Source organism: Mytilus californianus, unplaced genomic scaffold, assembly GCF_021869535.1.
Source record: "Mytilus californianus isolate M0D057914Y unplaced genomic scaffold, xbMytCali1.0.p SCAF_6, whole genome shotgun sequence".
Lineage (NCBI taxonomy): Eukaryota > Metazoa > Mollusca > Bivalvia > Mytilida > Mytilidae > Mytilus > Mytilus californianus.
Genome location: NW_026262712.1, coordinates 77,747,147 through 77,771,389, shown reverse-complemented (window position 1 = coordinate 77,771,389; position 24,243 = coordinate 77,747,147). Strand labels below are relative to the sequence as shown.

Sequence of the window (24,243 nt, the reverse complement as noted above, 5' to 3'; positions counted from 1 at the left end):
AGGCACCCATATAGGTTTTCTTTAATACTAATCTTGTTGGTAGTACACATTAAACCTTAAACTCTACCTTTAATTCCTGGACAGGCGGAATGTTAAATAAGGACAAATCAGTAAATATGTCCCATTTAGAAAATGTAAAAATAAGACACAAAATTTCCTGGAATTAATGGATTACACTTCAGAATAAAAATTTGCGAATACTTTACAAACTTTATGGTATAAAAAGTCGGGAAAACTGTTGTCCTGTGCATTAAATATAGTGTGTTATGTACGAATTAATTTATATAATTTCCAATGTGTTACACATACCTTATTAACAGCCCAAACGCTGACATATATATGTTCAAAAGGACTAAGACTGACTGTTTCCATGAAAAATGTTTGAACAAACCCTTCATCTCCTTTATCTATTCCTGATTCATTGTGGAGAAAAACTTCAGGAGACCCTCTAACCTTCAATGTAAAGTTCTATACTTATTAGGATATGGCTAAAACTTCTTCTGAAAAACATGTTGACATGCTGGATGTCTTTTTATTAAAATCAAATATATTTTGGTAAGTTGACATTATATTTGTTATATAAATAAGGTATAAAACAAATGAAATGAATTATCATTGAAAACAACTTCTTTATATCTATTAATAATTCAAGAGCTTTGATGAATTTAATCAATTACGACAAAAGCATACTTAAGATATTTCCTGAAATGTGTTGCTGTGATTAATAATTTTTAGATATTTCAGTATGGCTGCCATTTATTTAGTTTGCATGTAATAACTCTGATTTATGACATCAAAACTCTACTAGTTATCTATTTTCTCCGTAATATCTGAAAGATTGATTGCTGAGTATGTTATAACAAAACATCAACATATGGAACAATTAGTTATACCTTATTGATATCACTTTGCATATATTTACTGCCAACTGTCACACAATATTTTTCTATACCAGTATGCAAGTCAGTAAAGCCCAGCCAGGACAACCACAATTTATACTCTGACCATATCATCCAGCCATCAATCATTCGACCCAGCTTTGAAACATGATCCGTATTGATAGCAAACATACCTAAATTTACATCAAGAAAATATATACTAAGTCACATCAAAGAAACCACGGGTACACGATTCTGATTATTATAACTATTTATCGCATCCAGTTTTGGAGGGAGGGGAAGGAAAACTAGAAAGTATATTATGAGAATCTTTATACATCCAAGAAAACAATTAAAAATAATTTACACAGGACTTATTTCTTTTCTATGGAAAACCCCATTATAAAAATTCTCTATGATGAACAAAATATTTATCAAGAGGGGGAATTAACAAGTTTAGAAATACAGAATGCATTGAAAAATATGAAAATGGAATAATCCAGGGTTGGATGGTTTTACGATTGATTTATATAGTTTTGTTTGACACCTTATTAAATCATTCCGGCCGTGTTTTTTCAAAGAAGCATTTCAAATAGGCAAATTACCAATTTCATAAACACAAGGAGTTATCACTTGTTTACCAACAGATGGTAAACTCAATATTTTTTTTACAGGTTTGCTTGTTTTATTAGAGTTTGAGTTTCGATTCTCTAGAGTGGAACTTTATATGCTAGACTTAAAAAATTCAAGGATTTGGTGACACAATAGTGAAATGGTTTACCAGCCTATACTAAAACTAAAAAAAAAAATGGCTATCTTTCTGATTTTTTCTGTAATAGAGAGGGAGTACGGCAAGGGGATCCGTTGTCTACCTTTTTTTATATTTGGAACTGCTTAGTACATATATTTAAAATATGACAATAAAAATAGCGGTATAAAATCCAAAATTGTGAATTTGTAATCAGTCAGTATGCAGCTTGATCTTGAACGATAATGAAGAATCCCGGCCCTAAACAGCGGCGCTTTGAATCAGAAAGACTTGTTTTCCTCATGCTCTGGGTTGAAAGCTAACTTTGAAACAACACAAGTTATATAGATCGGGACTAAAAGGGACTAAGGAGCTCATCACAGATAAAACAGATACTATGGAACCATTCAGGAAATTTCCAAAAAGGCATGCAATACTGTTTGTCATAAGTTGTATAGACAACAACTTAGAAACAATCCAAAAAGTAAGAAATCTTATGAGTGAATGGTCCGTTAGAAATATTACTATATATGGAAAAAAATTATAGCTGTGAAAACTCTTGCCCTACCAATTCTAAATCAATGTTTTACTATTCTACCAGTTCTATTAAGGGAGTTACAAGCTATGCTATACAGGTTCGTGTGGTACGGATAAACGGGGTAAAAGTTTAAAGAAATGTACTTATCACAAATTATGAGTATGGCGGTGTAAAGATGCAACACTTAAAATCCTTTATAAAATCACTTAAGCTATCCTGGATACAAAAAGTTGTAATCCCTACAAATTAGTCTTCTGTTATCGGCAGATCCACTTTAAATAAATGTAAGAAAACATATTTTGTATTTATCAAAATCAGCACTCGATAAAATTAAAAATAAATTTAACCCTTTTTGGCAAAATGTGATTGCATCATAGGCATCACTTTGTGAACCTCTGTCCACAGCTCCCATTGTTTTTAAATGACAATAGTATAATTGGTGGGAAAATAGCTTTTTACAAAAGTTGGATAAAGAAAAATAAATTTTTCATAAATGATCTTTTGTATGGACAAATTGTGCACTTCCAAAGGAATGGAACCATGTTGTCCATTCACAAATCACTTTTAAACTAAATACAGTCATCATAAAAATGTAACCGCACTAAAAACAAATAAAGTATCAAAACATTTTAAAAATAAATCTTCTAGAAAATATAAAGGGAACCCTATCTCGTTTACAAGAGAAATGGAAAACAAAACTGGGAATCGATTTCCTGGAGATTGTTTTTTAGTCTTCCGTAACTGAAGATCCCACAATGAGGGCAATATAGATTACTCCATAGAATTCTAGGAACAAATACGTTACATATCAATATGTAAATATAGTGAAACAGAATTGTGCACTTTTATGTGCAGAAACAGAAGAAACATATATACACCTCTTGTATGAATGTAGATATTTTAGAACTTTCCGGCTAATTTCTTTTCGAACGTTGGAAGAGGTATATAGCATGAGTTTTTACCTAACTTAATCAAGTATGATCTTGGGTGTTATTTATCATGTATATTAAGATATCCTTAATACACGTTTTGATATTGAAGTGATATATTTACTTATTCCGAGTTAAATTTATAATTCCATCTGTTCTTGAAGGAATTGAATGGCTTATATATTATAGGATTGTTTACATTGACTCTATGATTTGTGCTTGACCAATACATCAAAGTAGATACAAGGAAAATTGTAAAATATTGATTATTTTGTATAAAGGAAAAAAGGCTTAAAGATGTATTAATCATTGTATTATTGACTGTTATTCTTTACTATACATTTATAAAGTTATTGCATTTTTTTTTCGTTCATCTTCATTTGTAGTTGAGACTTGAGAATGATAGGAAAAATAATATTGTAAAAACAATTAGTTTAAATTGACTTCATATGACCTTTCATACATAGATGATGCAAAATTGAATAGGAGCCAAGGCCCTATCCAAAAAGATATTTTATACACATTACATATTTGTATTTGACATTATGTACCAAATGATTTTTGGGTAATGCATTTGGTCAACTTATTAATAATAACAAAGAGATATAAAAAGTAAAATAACAAAAATACCGAACTCCGAGGAAAATTCAAAACGGAAAATCCCTTATCAAATGAAAAATTCAAAAGCTCAAATACATCGAACGAACGGATAACAACTGTCATATTCCTCACTTAGTACAGACATTGTCATATGTAGAAAATGGTGGATTGAACCTGGTTTTATAGCTAGCTAAACCTCTCATTTGTATTATAGTCACATCAAATTATAAATGAAGGTATTTTGACAGTTTTCATTATTTTCAATGCATAAACATGATAAAATAATAATAGTACGAACGATGAAGCCAAATAGAGCAAAAAATCTGATGTAGATTTTAAAACCATTGCAAACGATCTTAGAAATACCATAACATAATCAAGGTAAAGGTTAAAAGCTAAATAAAATATTCTGTTATTTATGATGTAACATCATCATTTTCCTTCATATTTCAAAATAAGCACTTATTATGAAATAATAATGACGTCTTAACATTGTAAATCTAATCTTATTTATTTCTTTATTTCTTAATCTTAAAAGATAATGTTTATTTACCTGGAGTAGGAGGGGAACTGTCAACTAAAATATGGTCTGACTTGGATCCTGTGCACAGTTTAGCTCTGTTGCAGGCAATCAGATGAACAGTATATTCAACGCCATCATGAAGATCCAGTCTTGAAAACGTATATTCTCGTACGATACCATTCAACTGGAGAATAAGGATCCATCAGTTATTAGATGCTGATACTGGATATGAAATTTGATAAATAATATAAACTTGCATGTGCCTGTCCAAAGTACGCTGGAGCCTGTCATTCAGTTAGTGCCGGTGTTTGCTGTCTATATTATTTGTTGATTTTTGTTTATTGTTGTGTTATAAATCAGACCGTCTTCTTTGCGTTTGAATGGTTTCACTGTTTGTCGGAGCCTTTTATAGCTGACCAAACAGAATGGAATTTGCGAATTGTGGAATGCCGTACAGTGAATTATTGTCGTTTAAATCCACTTTATATTGAATCTGTTAGAGAGTTGTCTCAATGGCAAACATACCACATCTCCTTATAAAATAAACAGTTACAGTAACAGTTAGTGCACAACTGGAGATTTGAAATGTTTTTAGGTTCATTGTCTTCAGTACATAACCAAACACCATACAATTTGCATAAAATTTTTTAAAATATTCGGTTTCGGAAATTCACCACCAGTAACTACTTTGTAATTATATCATTTTGGAATTAGTAGGGTGTAAGCTATCACAAGGTACAATTTTAAACCAAACATGGCACTTTGTAACTGCATGTTTACAATGTTGGATGCGTATATGATATCTATATTGACCTTTCATATGAAAATATCTGACAATGTTTATCAGTCTAGTTTAATTCTCAGGAGTATGCAATTGAAAGCGTACGAATCTCTATTTTGATTTAAAATTGCACGCTATTTCCAATCAAAATTAATTAACATTTTCATACTATGTTTTGACATATGGATGTTATAGCTATGTAAGAGTCACATCTTTGTCCAGCCTCAAATCCTTGTAACGTGACGGCAAGTCACTTAATTCTATGTCCCTTTGCCAAGCCTCAAATGTGTGTTCTTTCCTCTGATATGTGTCACGTGACATCATGAAAATCAAATGTGTGGCTGTTTGTAATCCAAATCTGTTTCCTTTCTATAAAACATACTTTCAGTATATGAGTCTCGACTTTGGGCGGGGTTAAAGCGATTAACATAGGGCAGTAATAAAACAACATAACACAAGAGTAAACTGTAAAAATCTGTTGGAAAGGACTTGGCTCATCAGATCGGCACAAAACACAAAAATCAAAGAAACAAAAATACAGAACGTTCCGATCTAAGAGTACGTAAATCTATTTCACCGGTTTGGCTTTCAAGGCTTCGTACTTATTAGACGAACCGAATAGAAACGTTTATGACTAATGATAAAACAAATTTCAAAATTGCTTTGATTTAACTTTTTTTTATAAAAACATAACATGTTAAAAAGGCTAATTACTGACTTTCTTTGCTATTTTCTTATTGCGAGAAATTGTAAACTCCGATGTACAGTGTTCAACACGCATAAACTTTTAAATGGACCTAACGGATATCGATTTAATTCGAAATTAAAAGTATTGATGTCTTTAATAACACAAATCTTCTCTTTGTGACTTTTGATACCTCTGAGGCTTACATGATTATATAATTGATGAGTAATGATTGATATTGAGTTATATCATATTATATTCTTTTTTGGCAGTAAGACTTATTAAGGCAAGTAAATTTAACAGTACATAATCTAGTTTCGTCACCTTATAACATTCATCATAAGCCATTTAATAATGTTTACATTATTTTTTTCTTTAAGTTAACATGCGGTCTACCTACACTTGTATGTTTTAATTGATGACTGTCTTGTCTTGGCATCTACTGTTTAAATTATGATTATCCACGAGTAGAACTATGTTTTTAAGATAACGTTTCATCGACACATGGTGGTGATGATTTAGTACTATTATATTTTGATTAGTTGTCGCATGTAGTCTTAAGTACAGATTCGTATTATTGTGTAGAAAAATATATTTGTTTAATTATGATAAACTAAAGTTAACTACTTGGATTTAACAAACTTGGAGATGATAATACGTATCATTCTTAGTACGTGTATTTGTAATATCTTATTTTGTGTTGTGTCTTATTTTGTAGAACATTTTTGTATTGATTATCAACAGTGAAGGTCGTTGCGCAAACACCAATCAGTCAATCAATCAGCAGTGAACAATTAAACCCTGCGCAGAGTCACAAAGGACCTACATTAATGATTTTTTCAAGAGAAGCCGGACTACGAATGATGCTATATATTTAATTAGCCATTGCAATCTTTTATTAACGGTTTTAATAAGTCTTACTCATATAAAGTGAGGTATTCGATTCAGGTTTGAAATCTAACAAATAGTATTCTACGGTTAAAAACAGATAACTTATTATTTCATTCAGATTGCATTGGAACAAAGTGCAATACTTTGTGTAATCCAGTATTTAATACACTTCAATGCGCTTTCTCAATATTCTACCGGTCCTTTAGTTAGGTAATAGAAGATTTTAAACTATTTAACTCAATAAAATTTTGAAAATATCTAAAATGATATTACGAATAAAATAGTGTACCTGAATAGACGACGAACTAAAATTTCCACCGATATGACAACCAACTGAAATATACTGACGGTCAATAAATGAATCTTTATCTTCAACCTTCCATTTCACTTTAAAAGTACTTCTGAATACTATTGAATCCTTATAAAAAGACCCAAAATCCTGAACCAAAAATGGTTTTTCAAAGAATATGGGCGGTGTTACATCAACAATGAAGCCATTCGACGATGCTTCAGAAAATAACCCTGTAAAAAAAAACAATAATAAATAATAACATTTATGTAAGAAGTGTTCATATTAAAGTCATCTTTTAAAAGAGGGACAAAAGACACCAGAGGGACAGTCAAACACATTGATCGAAAAACAAACTGACAACGTCATGGCCAAAAATAAAAATACAAACAGACAAATAATAGTACACATGACACAACATAGAAAACTAAAGACTAAGCAACACGAAACGCACCAAAAACTGGGGGTGATCTCAGGTGCTCTGGAAGGGTAAGCAGATCCTGCTTCACATGTGGCACCCGTCGTGTTGCTTATGTTATTACAAATACGGTGAATAGTCTAATTCGGTAGGTCACATTCGTGAAAAGGGAAGGGTATTGTAGTTACGACATAAGGAACATATCCGATATCATCTGTGAAACGGTAATTCCATAACGGTCAACCAACTCGTGATGGCGTCCGTAAAATTTTCGAAGGGATGATTTCAACTTCACCATTTGGAACTCTTGGTTTAATAGCTTCCTTGTGAGCAGCAATCCTCTATCAAGAAAATCATTATAGGAAATACAAGCCCGGGAATATCGTATCAATTGGGAGATATATACTCCGTATGCGCTGCTGGAATGTTGCTACATAGAAATGGAAAGTTCACAACTGGGAAGCTGAAATCATCTCTTTTGTCGTAAAGTTTTGTTTTCAACCGACCCTCATTAAACTTACTTCCTAATTAAAGGAGTTCGATTTTTCAAAACTTATAATGATACAGGAAGTCAATCATCAATATTTGATATTAAGAATATTTTTGACTTATGTATTTGAATATTATTTTGATATCCATCGCTGGCTTTTGTTTTAATCTAAAACAACCGTTATCTAACAAACGGCTGACATTTTTCTCAATTTGAAAAACTGAACTTTAACTGAAACTGTAAAGGTTCAGTGTATATGAAGGAATTCAAACTGTAACACAAACAAATATATTTTTTTTGCTCATTGGTATTCTAAAAGGGAAAAACCACTTGCATGAACACAGCCGTAAACGCCACGTTAGTTGTCATGTTTTCAGTAATTTATTCGAAAACCATTTTTTATGCACTCGGAATCTTTAAAATTTCAATTAACTTATAAAGAAATTATTGTGTTGCATTATGAGAAGTATCATTTTTGGACATTCTAATAATTGGAAATACGTAATTTACAAGGACAATGTGATTACGCATTTTTTCTTAAACTTTCAATTAAACAATCTGTAGATTGGTCCTTTTTTAACAAAATACCTGCTTTATTATACACTCTCACTGTTACAAATATTCTCTTTTGCAGTGGAAGATATGTGGTAAGATTCACGTTTACAATAGGGTTGGTAATTGGTATATCTGTTGATGGGACAATGTCATCGGAACCAGATTTTGTTCCAGCCCTCCATGATAATTTATCGATTCCAGACTGTGGATCAGTAAACCCGTACCATCGGCAAGCAATATAATTCCTCAAATAAATAAATTTAGAAGTACATAAGTAAATAAATTTGGAAATTCAAGGTCACTTTTTGCACTACTGAATGATCTGCTTGTTTAATATTTTAAAAGATGCAAACATGTATAATAAAATTTCATTTACTCGTTCTTTCTTGTCCTGTTAAAACAGCATTTAACAGTATTTCAACAAAAGCTATTTTTCTAATGATTTCATTAATTATATTTGTGTCTTTTGTCTTACTCAATAACGAGAAAAAAAACAACAACAACGAAATACCACCTCAATGCCTGATAGTGTGTATCGTCTTGTTCAATCCCGTCTTGAACAACTCCTACAGTAGGAGGACTATCATCAAGTACCACCCCATCTGAAGTCACCGATGTACATAAATCAGCAGTATTGCAGACAGTGACAGTTGTGAAATAATTCAAACCACTTGTTAAATGAATATTATGCAGAGTAAAATCTGAAATAAATATTCTAATTTTAAACATGGTTACAATTAATTAAAAAAAAACATACTTAAAGATACAGAACAGAACTTGACAATCGCTTTTCAATTACGTGTACTCTATCGACTCTATTTACACATTTGTATTCCGTGACAGAAATATTTTTGTGGTATTTCTAACGCTAATTATTGTTCATGCATTCGTGATGTAATATATGAATCAGAAGTGATGATATCCTATGCAAAAGGGTAAGCATTCAAACAAACAAAAAACAAAACAAAAACAACTAAATATGTCATCATTTTTAGTTTTGTTTATATTTTAATTTTTTTTTATTTCATGTGGTATTATACACGATAAGTGATCCTTACTTTATACCAAGAATTAAAATAAAAGTTTCGAACATTCAGAGTAAAACGCACGTACTCTAAATTACCGTCTGAAAAAAATATGATTTACAAGCTAAGATAAATATCAATATTATATGTTTTTTGAATCTGACGTTATTGGAAAAATGAAGAGAAAATATTAACCGTATATAACTCCAACAGCTACTTCGTGTAAAACATTCTGACAATGAGGGCATGTTCCAATGCTGATATAATACATTTTGATAACAGAATGTGGATCATAGAAGCCCTCCCAGTAACTGGATAATGTCTTGGAATCAACTTGATAATCTATGTCTCTCATGGAGTCCGTTGCATTCTGCCGATATCCATCATATACATATCCGGCTATGGGTGCTGATTGATCCACTTTATATGCCAATGATGACTGTGATATCATGAGATGGGCTCTATTAATTGCCTATTGAAAATGAGATTGACATGTGATACAACTTTAATAATTTTTTTCGTTATTTCTAATATTATTTTTTTCATTTCAAATCGACAGAAATAAGTCTGCAAACTGAAACACCAGTCATTTCATCAGCATGTACTGATATATATATATATATAAAGGGAATAAACCAAAGCATTGCAAAAAAGTTTAAGGATAAGAGATTCAAGATAACAATTCAAAACAATTAAACATTATTTATAACTCCATTTTATATGGAAAAACTTCACACTTATGTCGTACTATATTTGGTCTTTTTAACTTTTTTGATTCAAGCGTCATCAATGAGTCTTTTGTTAACAAAACGCGAGTCTGGCGTACAACATTTTGATCCCTGGTATCTTTGATAAGTCTATAAAGCAATTCAAAAATATTAAATATTTGTTGTTACATCTGAAAACATATATAATACGCATCTGAAAACATTCACAAGCAAATTAAATAATTTATGAGATACCTTAATTGTTATGAAGTAACTATGACCTTCGTGAATTTCAAAATCATTATGTGTAGCTGATACATCGCAGTCTTTATTTGTTTTAGTAAATGCGATGACGTCATCATGACCTTCTTTCGAGCCAACACCCCACATATAGTAGTCGATTCCACTTTCTTTGTCTACAAATACATCTCTCCAACTGATAGAAAAAACAGATAATATTCAGTATTATGGTAAATGTCAAAACACTCTACTGTGAAAAAAGTCTTTATCTTTATTTTTTATAAATAAAAATGGCTTAAAATTCCTTCGTTTGAATCATTTTATTCATATTATAAATCTGTACTATATATTAAAACGTTTGCAATATTATTGCCTGATAACTCCAAACATAAATCGATATCTGTGGTTTGGCATCCCTTCAACTGGAAAACAACTTTAGTTATCTGAGTGATGCAAATAAGGAATGCCAGAAAATGGATAAAGCCAGTACCAGACGAATTCAAAATTGGCTCTTTATCGGAATAAATGAAAGCAGTTCGTACATGCATTCAGAAGTACATACAGTAACTACATTTAACAAGAAGCACATGGTCCTCTAACTCCTTAACCAGGCCTGAGGTTGTGGATGCTTAATTCTGTTTTCACGGACAACGTTATTCAAGCAGACAAAGCCTAAAACAATATTGGTTTGATTTGAAAAAATCATTACTTGGGATGCAAAATAAAAGATCGTAAAATTACAGGAAATCTAGGCATCCCGCTTATACACCAACATCATTCATGAAAGAGCAGATAGTCACAAATCCGTCCTTCTCCAATTCGGTACAAATGTCGAAAAGGACGATGAAAAGCTACCATCTCAATATCGGATAAGAAAACTGCTTAACATACAAATTTAAATGACATATAGGAAACTTTTCTAGATCATCTGCTAAACATGGTTCTTAAATCCTTACTACAGTTCCTTACTATACCCATTTTATTAGCAGATGTTTGCTCCTTACAAAAAAATGCTCCAATCGTGTGCTTCTGTTTCTGTTTGATATCTTGATTCGTATTTTCAATTTCTGAGTTTTAAACATGGGCTACTGTTGCTTTAACTATCTACAATTAACGATGACCTTAACAATATTATGATCAGGTATTTTCAGTCAGCACAGTCAGTTAGATATGGATTTTGAAAATATCGAAAGATGTACACAAAATTCTTCATAAAAATCATTAAAAACTGGCAGTAATATCAAAAGCTTGCTTTCTCTACACTATACACTACTTTTCTTTATGCCTTTATAAAAATGAAATTGATTCCAATTTCTTGTTTAAAACACGAACAACGTACACTGACAAGAACTATTCTAATTCCAACAAAGCCAGACGAATTCCAAATAGACTTTTTTGCTTTTCAAAACAATTTCATTAGAGGCTTTGTCTGCTGGAACAAATACACCACAGGCGACTTGTTTGAAAGGTTGGACCTTTTTTTATCGATTTTGATGGATTGATATTGTAACAAACAGCTGATTTTCCAATAGTTGATAAATATGCACCACTACAGACCGACTTGTTTTTGTATTCATATGAAGTCAAATTTATGCAATACCTTCTCAAAGACAAAAAGTTTTTTAATTCCACATTCAGAAAGAAGGTGGATATGCCGTCGCTTAATAACCGGCATTTCAGCAAGTTCTGGTATATTATATATTTTACTGAACTTGATACTAAGGATACTAATGTGACTTGATGGTCGGCTTCATATCTTTATCATTTTCTTGAAACTGACACTGAAAATTTAGAAATTGTGTGCTTCATGCCGATCGATTGAGTTCAACCTTTTTCAATTATTTTTACATTTGATTTCTTATGTTGTGATATTACACCTGCTTCAGATTATATGGTAGTAGTTTGTTGCTGTTTGTCATACTTTTTTCGTTGATTGTTTTGTTTTATCATCAATCAGCACCTAAGTTTTCCTCTTTGAATTGTTTTACATCTTATCATGTCGTTTAATAGCTTACTATAAAGTCTATGGGGTTTTCTCATTGCTGAAGAACCTGCAGTGACCTAGTTTTCGGCTGCCAGGTCTTGCTGCTTTTTGAGTTCATACGATTCCCTCAGTTGTTTTTACTTGATGAGTATATTCAGAATTGAATTGCGAGATTGAAACATCGGTATACTGCTGTTGCTTCTTATTTGTGAAAACTGATTGGAACATATCGTAGAAACAATAACGTTTTTCTTAATAAACAGAAACAATCAACAAAGATACATGTACCAGGCTTATTATTTGATATACCAGACGCGCGTTTTGTCTTCAACTCAGATGGAAAGACATATTAAAGACGAAGTCGAAGAATACAGGAAATTGCCCTTTAATCGATTAGAAAACAGAAAATTGCTCCTTAATCGATTAGAAAGAGACATATCAAGGTAACAATCAAAAAAGAGGTAGGAAAACATTGCTTTACGAAAACAATTTATCATTTTATTAACAGGAAAATTACAAAAAATTGAGCATATCAATGTTATTTCATGTCAACACCAAACCACTGACTACAGGGTGATAGCATCGGAGAAGAAGCCTCCCCTTGGGAAGCTATATATTTTCACCCTTTTGCTATTCCTTTTTTAATTTTAAAATTTAAATGCAATGCTTAAACAATGTCTCTGCATCATTTGGTCTTGTGGATCTTGGTCTCACTTTCAATCCAATCTTATCACATGTATTTATCTTTATGAAATGAATATCAACATCAATAGTTCAGTTCTCAATAAAAGCAAATATGAAAATAAACATACCATGCATTTAATGCAGTAAAGTTTTTAATATGTCTTTCTGTTATTTGTATTTGATTTTTTGTTCTCTCCGGTGGTGTGTTGTCAATTATCACTGCGGGTGAAGTAGCTGTTGTGCTTTTTCCAGTAAAATCATAAGCTGAAGTAAAATAAGAAAAAAAATATACTTACAGACTTTAAAAACACAACACTGTTTTGTCTTATTATTGTTTAAAAAACCCAAACTTTTACAATACATATATAAACATACTTATATGCTTAATACTTGCTTATTTCGTAATCGCATAAATAAAATTGTCGGTTCTAAAGTTGAATTGAACACGTCACAATTAATATTTAAATCACTTCCTATGCACGGAAAACTTTGTTTCGTTAGTAACGGATGTGTCCACCGCCGTAGTCTATGACTTCTTGTAGTCTACGTCTCAATGATTGAAAGTGACGTCAAACCTTTCTGTGTGGTAGGGGGTACCGTATTGAGATAAGTTTTTTCCTTGCTGATTAATCTTCAGATTGACTCATTGCAGTCTGTTGTTGTTTTGTCAATGACCTGAATGAGTTTATTTCAACTGTTTACATTTCAATAGGTTTCTGGAAGAGAGAAAAGAGGGACGAAAGATACCAGAGGGACAGTCAAACTCATAGATCGAAAACAAACTGACAACGTCATTGCCAAAAATAAAAAGACAAACAGACAAATAATAGTACAGATGACAAAACATAGAAAACTAAAGACTAAGCAACACGAACCCCACCAAAAACTGGGGGTGATCTCAGGTGCTCCGGAAGGGTAAGCAGATCCTGCTCCACATGTGGCACCCGTCGAGTTGCTTATGTTGGAATGGATGATGTGGTATGTAAGTATACTGGAAACGTTGGACGTTGGAGTCGTAAATCTATCTCGCAACTGACGATGTCTAGTGCAATTTTATTGACGCAACGTTGGAACTAAATTAACCTGGTCATGGGAGGTCATTTACCAATCCCGACTGTCTGCATCGTTGTTAAAAGTACCGACAGGGGAATTTCTGACATTGAGTAGCAACAGAAAGATGACCTACACCAGACTATTGTTTGATTTAGATTGTCATCAATACCTCAACAATTGTTTATTTATTCATGTATTGGCAAAGATTTAAAGAAATGTTTCACTACGAAAATAAAACAAAATATTACATATTGGTATCAAATCTCACATATCAATCAATTCAGGTGATGCAATCACTCAGGTAAGTCTGGTATTTGATTTTTCTTATCAGTTATTTATAAGTTTTTTAAGGATTATAACAATAATATGGAGATTTATCATGGTTTGATGATAAAATTAACAAAATCTGTGTTACATTATTATAGGCAGTCAGTATATGTTTTGTAAGTTCACATTGAATATTGAAGGGGTCTGACTCGATTTTCAAGTAAAATAAAAATGACGGCTAATTTACAAATACATTTAGTCAATTTTGAATTTGTTTTTTAGGTGTAAAAATTGAATAAAACAGCTGTTGAAAACTGACAGTGATAATTTACTTTCTAATTACATAATAGTTATTGAAAAACTGGTCATTATCGTGATATATGGACTGCCCACAGGACAGTGGTATTGACTAAGACAGCGATAATGATCGAGCTCGATCATTATCGCTGTCTTAGTCAATACTACTGTCCTACAGGAAGTCCATGTATCACGATAATGACCAGTTCTTCAATAACTATTATGTTTATTTCATTGAGGAAGCATGTTTTTAAAAATTCTCATAAATTCAAATTGTTCAAAGCAAACTCGAGTTATTGTATGATTTCTATAGGAAAGAGTGAAGACCAGTCATAGTGATAACTATAAGTCACTGCCATTCATTTAAGTGTAAAGTTTTATATAATTTTACATGGTAATATCTAATTTTATAATTAACGAAATCACTCTAAACAGAGAAATCACGCCCATCTGGTCATTAACATGTAAAAGTCAGTTAACGACCGGTTTTCTGGTCCGTTTTTTTTCTGTTAAAGACCGAGGATTTTTTTTACTGAAGAATAATCAATGTCACGTGGCCCCTTGTTATCCAATAAGAAAAGCTAATTCTTTACCGATATGAAATAACACACGATGAAAAGCACCTGGTAAACAAAACTTAATATATACCGTACATCTTCATCACACCGATAAAAAATTAAGGCCTTGTGTCAAGCTGAAAGATTTGGTTACAGATTTGGTTCGACAGCGTTTTCTTTTAACAGATAGGAAGTTTCCAAAGACAGAATAACTCCCCAAAACAGATTCGAGGACACATTATTAATAAAATGTCAAATAAAAGGTCACTTTGATAGACGATTTTATACTGAAGTCAAACTTTTTTTTCTACAGTGCCTGATTATAACATCATCTTTATTTTTTTTTATAAAATTAATGAAATAGAAGGGCAATCATTAAAATAAGTTGATGAAAATATTTTCATTTTCTTTTACCTCACATGATTTTTACTCAAAATAACGTTTTTACCATGAGATGATAATTTTACGAATTATTACTGCCACTTAAAAAGTGAGTCGACCGACTGATATTGTGAATCGGTGACAAACAAAGAGAAAAATAACCTTTAACCGAAGCAAAGTATTCATGTCCATTCTGTAATCTGAGATTATGCAGAGTATAGTGGTTTGCTATCCCGATGTTTGTGAATGGAACAACGTCTGATCCACCAATTGTAGAACCTAAAGTCCAGAAACATAGAAAAATTGACATAATTAAATTGAAAATTCAGTGAACCAAGTACGAAATATGTTTTTTATCAACATACAGAAAAATCCTAATGAAGATGTAATACTAGTTTTCCTTAAAAATGAATGAGTTGAAAAATTAGCCTCAACGGAACATGATCAAATAAAATAAAAGGTGCATAACTGATTTCAGAATTTTTCTTCATGAACTTTTTGTCGTTAGAACTATTTTGTTAACATTATAAATTAACTAGCGGTTACATGATTCCTTAATTGATCACCTGGCAAATGAACAAAATAAGCAAAGAGAATATAACGTTTGAGAATGAAGAAATTATTATAAGGCGAAGTTTGGTGACTATCTTAGTCCATCTTAGGTCTTCAGGTAGTTTGAACCTTAGATTCTGAAGAATGTATGAAATTATGAAAGAAACAATAAGAAAGACATCCTACCAATTATGTAGGATCCGAATTACTGTAATACTGCACAACTTCATAACTTGAAAAAGTGAAAAAAGTTTGATACATTGCTATTAATATTAAGATATGAAACACAGTCTTCCCCTTTTTGCTACACGATATTTATTATGAAGCTGTTAATGTGGATAACATCTCTTATTTGGTAAAGCTGTGGATTTTATATTATTTTTCTTTCAGTTTTAGATTGCTTTGTTAACATCAATCTAAAAATAATCAAACATTTTGTCCTGTCTTTCAGATGATATAAATTTTGAACATTTGCAAAAAAAACTCACCAACGATGCAAGGCTTATAATTTTGTACACCAGACGTCCACCAAATAATCATCAGAACAAAAAAACATAAAAAGGCAAACAAAGTATGTTGAAGAGCATCGTGGAAAAATCATATTGGGTCTGGTGGTAATGCTCTCATCCGATAGAAACAAAACGAGAATAATAGATTATTTTCATATAACAGATTTTTGACTTCGGATTATATGATTTCTCGTTACCTTTTCTGTGGTAGGACATCCTGGTACTCGTTCAAGTAAGAGCAACCAAAATAAGTATAATCAAACATATAATCGGTGTAAATTGAGGGGAAATTTTACTGTTTTCCGATCATCTTGTAGTGTAAAGAATATATAAAGCAGTTAATTCTCTCCCAAAATTGTACAGATTGAAAGCTTGATTTTACTTTTTTACGTTGCTCTTACTTGACTTGGTACCAGGATGTCCTACCACAGAGTAGGTAATTTGTCGAAAAAATATAAACTTCGCAGTCAAAAGTAGGTAATATGAAAATAGTGTATTCATAGAGCCTTCCATAAACTAATTTGGTAAGTTCTTGGTAAATTTCACCAATTTTCAGTTGCTCCTAATGTGAACTATATTTCGATAATACCATTCAAGCATAATAATTGAAGATCGTCTCTTGTTGGTCTTGCAAAGAATTTTAAAACGTTTTGCAATGTTGTTTCAGTGTTGAAGACATCTGGAAATTTTCTAATCAGAATCAAGAATTGCCTTGGGTGATTATGTTTTTTTCTTTAATTCAGAACCAAATTGGGGTCATTTGTTGAAGAAAGTCCATACACTTTACCATCAAACTATTGTTGAAATATGTCGAATACATGTAGTTTCAGAGTAGAAGAAAATAAAATTGTTCAAGAATTTAAGAGCCACCTACATGTCACTAATGAAGTCATGTTGACAACAGAACTACTTCAATACAGATATTTCGATTGTAGTTTAAGAGAACATTTTGGAGACTAGCCAGAAAAAAAGGTTGCCTCCGACGGACATGTTTTATCTTATTGAATTACCCCAGCAGCTATGGTTTTTATAAAATCGAAACCAAATGAGGGCCAGTCGAAGAGGATGTTACATAGATAATTGCGGAAAATTGCGGTAAAAATCAAAGGAACGATTTTGGAAGAAAACTATTTGAAAAAAATGTATGGACGACGCACAACATTCGAAGACGGACGTTACATGATGGCAATTGCTCAAAATAGACATACTTATCAAGTGAATTTATATTATATATAGTTTAATACGATAAGATGCACAAGTTGGAATACTTAATTAAATCACACCACATCATTCAATTATTGTTTAGAATCTCTATACCTATTCCTAAATGATATTCCTTTATTCCAGATGTATGTCTGATTTCAACATTTTGCTCCACATCAAGAAAGGAATCCCAGTTTACATGAAGATCTGATATCGATGACTACAAGAAAAACAGTTTTCCTCTTTTTATCTAAAATGTAGCAAAAATCAGTACGCAGAATACTTAATTCGGATCTGCGGATGGAAAGTATATATTTTAATATTTCTTATACAAAAAAATATCAGAATTTTGTTGCATTGAATAAAAAAGTTCATTTTTTTGACAAAGGATGTGATTATAATTTTGGCAAGTAAAATCATCTATAACAAATAGTCGAATATTTCAAGCAAAAGAAAATCAGATAATAAGAAACAAGATCTAAAGGACCTTTATCCCTTTCTTTTCCAGTAACATCCATCTTTTTAGTTCTTCCCTAGACCTCTTTGTAGTAGGTAATAAAACACCAAAATATGTTCTAAATATATGTGAAGACATCTTGACATGCTGAGGGAACTATACCTGATAATGCTTTGCAGAGTCTATTCCAATATATACATTCCCCCGTATCGGTGGAGTTAAATCAATAGTTACACCATCACTACATCCTGATACTTCGTTTAATGTTTCAATCCATTTTTCATGAGTAATAACTGTTATTGGTGCATGCATACATATCCTATATCTCTCTCCATGTTTTAACTCTTTTCCTTCTCCGAACAGTACATTTACGTATTCTTTTTCTAAGGTAAAACAAAAATAATGTGCATGAAAAGTAGAAAAAGAATAAAAATTATCTTTAGTGAACGTAAATCTGGGTAAATGCCACAACATTTTGTTCTTGTACTTAGTCATGCAATATTGACTATATTCTGGTAGTTACTGTTTGCTTTTGTGTATAAAAAGAAAGATGAAGTATGATTGCAAATTAGGAAACAATTGAACAGAGTTAAAACGACGGGGATATAAGTAATGGTAGGTCAACGTTCGGCCTTTATAAATGAGAAACCCAATATCGTATAGTTTAATATAAATGTTCCCGATATGAAAAATGTAAAACAGTTCCAAAGAGAAAACTAACGGCCAAATTCATGATTAAACAATTTACGAAAAACAAATAGTGTCGGAGTGTTAGTGGTTGATGTGGTCGGTTATGCTGTGTGATATTTTTGGTGATATATGTTATTCTTTTTTATGTATTATACTATACTATTGAACAGTAGTATACCGCTGTTCAATAGTCAAAATTCGAAACAGAAACACTGAACTACAACAAAAGCATAAAACATAAGACATCAGAATTCTAAAACATTTTACCAGCCAATCTGGATAAAATTTATGTAAGCATCGTCAACACAAGAGAGTTACGTTATTTTTAGGAAATATTAATTCCCAAATTTGGTGATATCATACAGATATCAAGACCAAAACCGCTCTTATAAATGAATTGGGTTAACAAAATAGTATGCACAATTAAAAACAAATTAACACAATCATGCTTACCTGTTTTGCCACATTTAATAGCATGAGGACTTGAACATGGATCAGATAACTTTGGAATTTCTTCCCTGTAATACATGGTAATATCTAAATTGATAATTTCAAGAACTGCCCATGTGTAAGATCTATGGCGTAGAGTAGGCCAGACAGCAGATAATATATTTCTGTAAGGTATGTAATCGATATCAGATACTTTCCAAACAGCATTTTGCTCCAAGAATATATCCCGTCCATATCCTTCACGAACCTGACCATCTAAAATGTAAACAGAAAATGTAAACAATAAAATAATAGTAAAAACAGTTCTACGATGATACCATGATTAATGCAGGGGCATTCAATAAGGGCTACTAATTCACAGAACATAGTATAGATTATCGACTATATAATGCAAAATCTTTTTACAAAAAAGTAAAAGCCAGACAAAAGACTCAATTTATGGAAACGACTTATCACAAAAGGGAAAATAAACATAAAAAACGGGCAATTTGAAATCTTTTAGAGTAGAAATTTCCTGGAATTTGAAAGGTTTTCTCCTATTTTATTCAATTTGATAATCATTGTTTCCTTTTCAGTGGGAAATCTAGCGACAAAATATAACAACCCCTGTAAACACTGAAAACTAGATCTTCTCAATGTTTGTCCCATTCTAGCAAGGACGCTATCGATTATGGATTCACGGAAAAACGTTCTGGTAAATAGTGAAAATAGAAATAAGTCGAAATAAAAACAAAACTTCCACTCAATGTTATCATTTTCCTCCTGAACTAGCAAACGATGAGTACAGCAGGCTATAGAAGCTTGACGTAAAATTGGTTTAAAATGTTGCTTTGCGAATAAATTCCTGGAGTACCAACTTCAATTTATTTTTTTACTGTCTGTATACCTCTCTGGAACATGCTAATTATTCGTATAGATATACAGCTAGATCAGAGAAAGTCAGGGAAAAAAATCCAAAGGAATCGATTGATATGCAGCAAAGATTGGCACATTTGAAATTAAGTTACTAAGCAAATTCAAACAGACCTTATCTCGATGTAAACATTGAATGTAAATAGATCGAGAAGACCGCATATACTTGTACAACACTCGAGACGACCTTTTCTTAAAATTGTATACAAAATATTAGAAAGATACCTGCTTTATAAAAATAGTTATCTTTTTTTAACCTGCACAGACATTCTTTCAAATTTTTATATTCACAAAAAGACAATATTTCTCTACTGAATTTACATGCAACAAGAGCAGACCGGTGTACTCGATAACTTAGATGTGAAAAAATAAGCATACTTTGGGAAATTGTAACATGCTAAGGACTTTTTGGTGACCCGAAAGATCTTTCGATTTTGTATGTACATGATTTTTCCAATTTTTCTATCAATATGCAGCAAAGATTGGCATTTTTTAAATTTCATTTTCACCAGCTTCTAATGCAATTATCTCGATAAATATTGAACATAAAACATCGTGTATTTGCATGTATATTTCTAATAACACAGTTTAACAAATAATTTCTTTAAAATGTACAATTGTTATTTAGAAATAACGTTTGATCAGTATCGTCACCGGTATTGTTTTATTATTGACTTTCTCGACTCTATCATAAGAGGAGTGAATTTTCTTTTGTTTTCGTTCACTGGATATCCCACTGTTTCAAGACCTTTAGCTTGGATCATGTGGAAGGATGAGATATCAAAGTTTTGTTAAATATAGAACAGGAGCCTTGATTTTTCACCTGGAATTGCTAACTTGAGTATAACTTCCGAATAATAAAGCGATGGAGGGTAATATTTGATTTATATAGATAACCCTGCATGCATAATCCTTACCAAATCTGGTTTTAAATGCATGGCGAAGATGTTTTCGGAATGAAGTCAAACAAGTGATTTACTTGTTTTTTTTGAATAGAAACTATGCTAGTCATTTGATTGACATTGAAACGACGATTGATCGGAATCGTTTTAAGAGGGTATTGACTATAATCAATCCTACAACGTTGAAATCAGTCGGGCTCGTAGTTACAGAGGATATCTTTTTAATTGTTCAATCAGTACCAAGGAATAGTTCTGTCACATGTTGTTCATCCAATTAGAACTAAATGAAGATAATTTGAAGACAACCATGATTATATAACTCATGTAGTGTTTGATTAACATTAGCCAAGAAGTTTCAATGAAGATAAAAACATGAATATCGCAGACTTCCGTTTTATGTTAGATCTATATGATTCCATTGCTGCATTGTTTTTCTCCTGATCAAAATTAAATGCGAATGGTGAGGGTCTTCTAATCGCCAATCATAATAAATTTCAAAAATTGAAACTTTGTAGTTTCAATGGAGACGACGTAAGATACAAATAAAAAAATGTCTACATCAACGTTAGAGTTTCCATCTGACCGAAACCCAATAAGGATTAATTGTAGAAAACCTGTCAAACATTATTTCTGATAGTTTCAAGGAGATTTTATTTTATTAAATTGCCTAATCAGACATGTTTTCATCTTGTCGAATCAAATGAGTATTGGTCCTGTCATGATCTAAATGATATTTTGTTCTTAATTTTCAATTCATAAATTATTATTTTAAAGATAGAGTAAAAAAACCCTCATGGAATGTTGACCCTGTACAGTTTTGGTTATTCTGTTTAGGTCCTTATGACCCTTAATGTTTTAAACTTTTCATATTTTTTTTAAGCTTTTAAAAAATTTTGAAGCAAGCGATCGATTGGAGATATTCCAAAACCATGTATTTCAGAAATCTAAGGGTCGGTGCTGCTGGCTATGGAATATCATATCTCGGTGATACCATTCAACTAGAAGCCAGAACTGGCATGACACAATGATACAGTTTGATTGTAAATATTTAGTCATTAATCATATTTTTGGTTGTGTTCCTGCTGCTCGGTCTGAACATCTGTATAGTCTTTTATTGGCTGAATTTACTTTTTGTATGTTATCTTCAGTCACATCCTGCCAAACAAATGACACGTGCTAGCTTACATAAGTCCATAAAGGCTTTTTTTAATTCATCGATAAATACAAGTTCTTATTTAGAAAAAATCATTATGGTCATTATGGTTCTAATGAAAATACGTCACGACATAGGTTTGAATAATAGACACAATTGATAAAAATATGATTTTTAGTAGAATAATTTACCCAAATTACTTTAGAAAAAATCAATACGTTTTTATGGATATAATCAATTAATCTTTAACTGTATATACAAATTTGCAATTCCAAATAATGACAGCTATCACAATTCTTAAAACATTTCAAGGTCAGGAGTGCTTATATTTAGTTAAATTTTGTTTCAAATAAAATAATAAACAACATATTTTGAAAAGCATGGCGATGTTAAACTATGGTAATAAGCAAATTACAATTTATTTGACAGACAGACGCAAAACAATAGTTGCCAAATGTCGGGACTTACAGGTTCAAGTTATCCTGTCTTTCATTAATTCTACTTTTATTAAATTATATCAAGACATAAACGTAATCCATTTAAGAATTGAATAAATAAATAAATAAAATAAATAAATAAAAATAAAAATAATAAATAAATGCTTTTTTTTGTGTAAATTTATTGGGATGTAAAAGCGTTCACCGAAGTACATTTTGTATGACGAGCGGAAGCGCTTCATTCTAAAAAGGTGCGCACGGTCAACGGTTTTACAACCCTATAGAATTACTAAAAGAAGCATTCAATACTTATAATTACATTTTTATTTGCTAGGATCATGATAACACGATTTCTATCAAGTTTTTTTCTTTTATTTTCACGTGCACTTTATTGTAAAAGCTCGTGTTATCATGAATGTTACATTTCATTTTGAAATGAAGGTTTATTTCAGAATGACGCGAGATTGCTGTTAGCCAATCAAAACAACGTTTTATAATGACGCATACATGTAAAGTAATTATAATGTGATAATGAATTAGAATCGTGGTCAGTTGTGATGTTAAATTATTTTTTATATATACATATCAGTATGAAGTAGCCTTACTGCGAGTTTTATCCATGCATGAAGTAATCAGTATTCATGAAAACTTTCATAATTGAATGAAATTTTTTTTTGATATATGATTCCTTTTCATTATTGAAAATAATGAATGCAATTCTTTTTGACATACGTCTCTAAAGTAGCAAACTACTTAAGCACTTAATAATAACATACACAACACTTTTTGTTTTCATCGCCTTTAATTCCTCGATTACAGAAATTAACGTGTATAGTAAAAACTCTTACCCCCTCTTTTTTCCGGTTTTCCAATAGCATCAATAACAAGATTTGGGATAATAAACGAGTCACTGTCCGTAACATGGCAGTTCTTTATATCTGATGACACTACAGACCACATGCCAGCTTTGTTAAATCCTCTCACATGTACCTTCCTACACTTTGAATAATCTATGCTTCCATTTAGGGGTAACAGAAAACTCACCTGAAAAAGTTCTTAGTTTATACACGAAAATTAGTATGAATTGAACAGATGTTTTCTAAAAGCATAAAAATAAAAAATTGAATTGCCTTGCAAAGAAAAGTTAGGAATTGACTATTGTATTTTAAGCTCCGACGGCATCAATTGGTGATATGATGGTCGCATTAGCGGAGCCAGTAAACGGGTATTTGAGACCATTAAATCACCAATTGATGCCGTCGGAGCTTAAGATACAATATTGTTATCTCCATTCTAATGAAACTGACAGAAAACAACGTCAAATCATACATTTAAAATCTGCCATACGTCGTCTGCGCTTGCACGTACGTTTTCATAGCATCAATTATGAATTGATGCCATGAAAATTGTTGACGTTATCCAATCAAAATGAACATTACAAACGATGTTGCAATAGAA

The 24,243-nt window shown here is 31.5% G+C and overlaps 1 protein-coding gene across 1 annotated transcript in view; it reads right to left on the bottom strand.

The window, feature by feature from the left end:
• Positions 1-24,243, bottom strand: part of LOC127706327 (uncharacterized) — a 207,329-nt gene that overhangs the window by 21,133 nt on the left and 161,953 nt on the right. Inside the window, exons 30-43 of the mRNA XM_052210860.1 lie at positions 23,634-23,829; positions 19,385-19,636; positions 18,404-18,624; positions 17,899-18,004; positions 15,683-15,799; positions 13,094-13,229; positions 10,313-10,493; positions 9,546-9,822; positions 8,840-9,026; positions 8,359-8,570; positions 6,863-7,095; positions 4,247-4,400; positions 894-1,072; positions 310-453 (exon numbers count right to left, since the gene is read on the bottom strand). Of these exons, the coding sequence (XP_052066820.1) occupies positions 310-453; positions 894-1,072; positions 4,247-4,400; positions 6,863-7,095; positions 8,359-8,570; positions 8,840-9,026; positions 9,546-9,822; positions 10,313-10,493; positions 13,094-13,229; positions 15,683-15,799; positions 17,899-18,004; positions 18,404-18,624; positions 19,385-19,636; positions 23,634-23,829 (2,595 nt within the window). The remainder of the gene's footprint in view (positions 1-309; positions 454-893; positions 1,073-4,246; positions 4,401-6,862; positions 7,096-8,358; positions 8,571-8,839; positions 9,027-9,545; positions 9,823-10,312; positions 10,494-13,093; positions 13,230-15,682; positions 15,800-17,898; positions 18,005-18,403; positions 18,625-19,384; positions 19,637-23,633; positions 23,830-24,243) is intronic.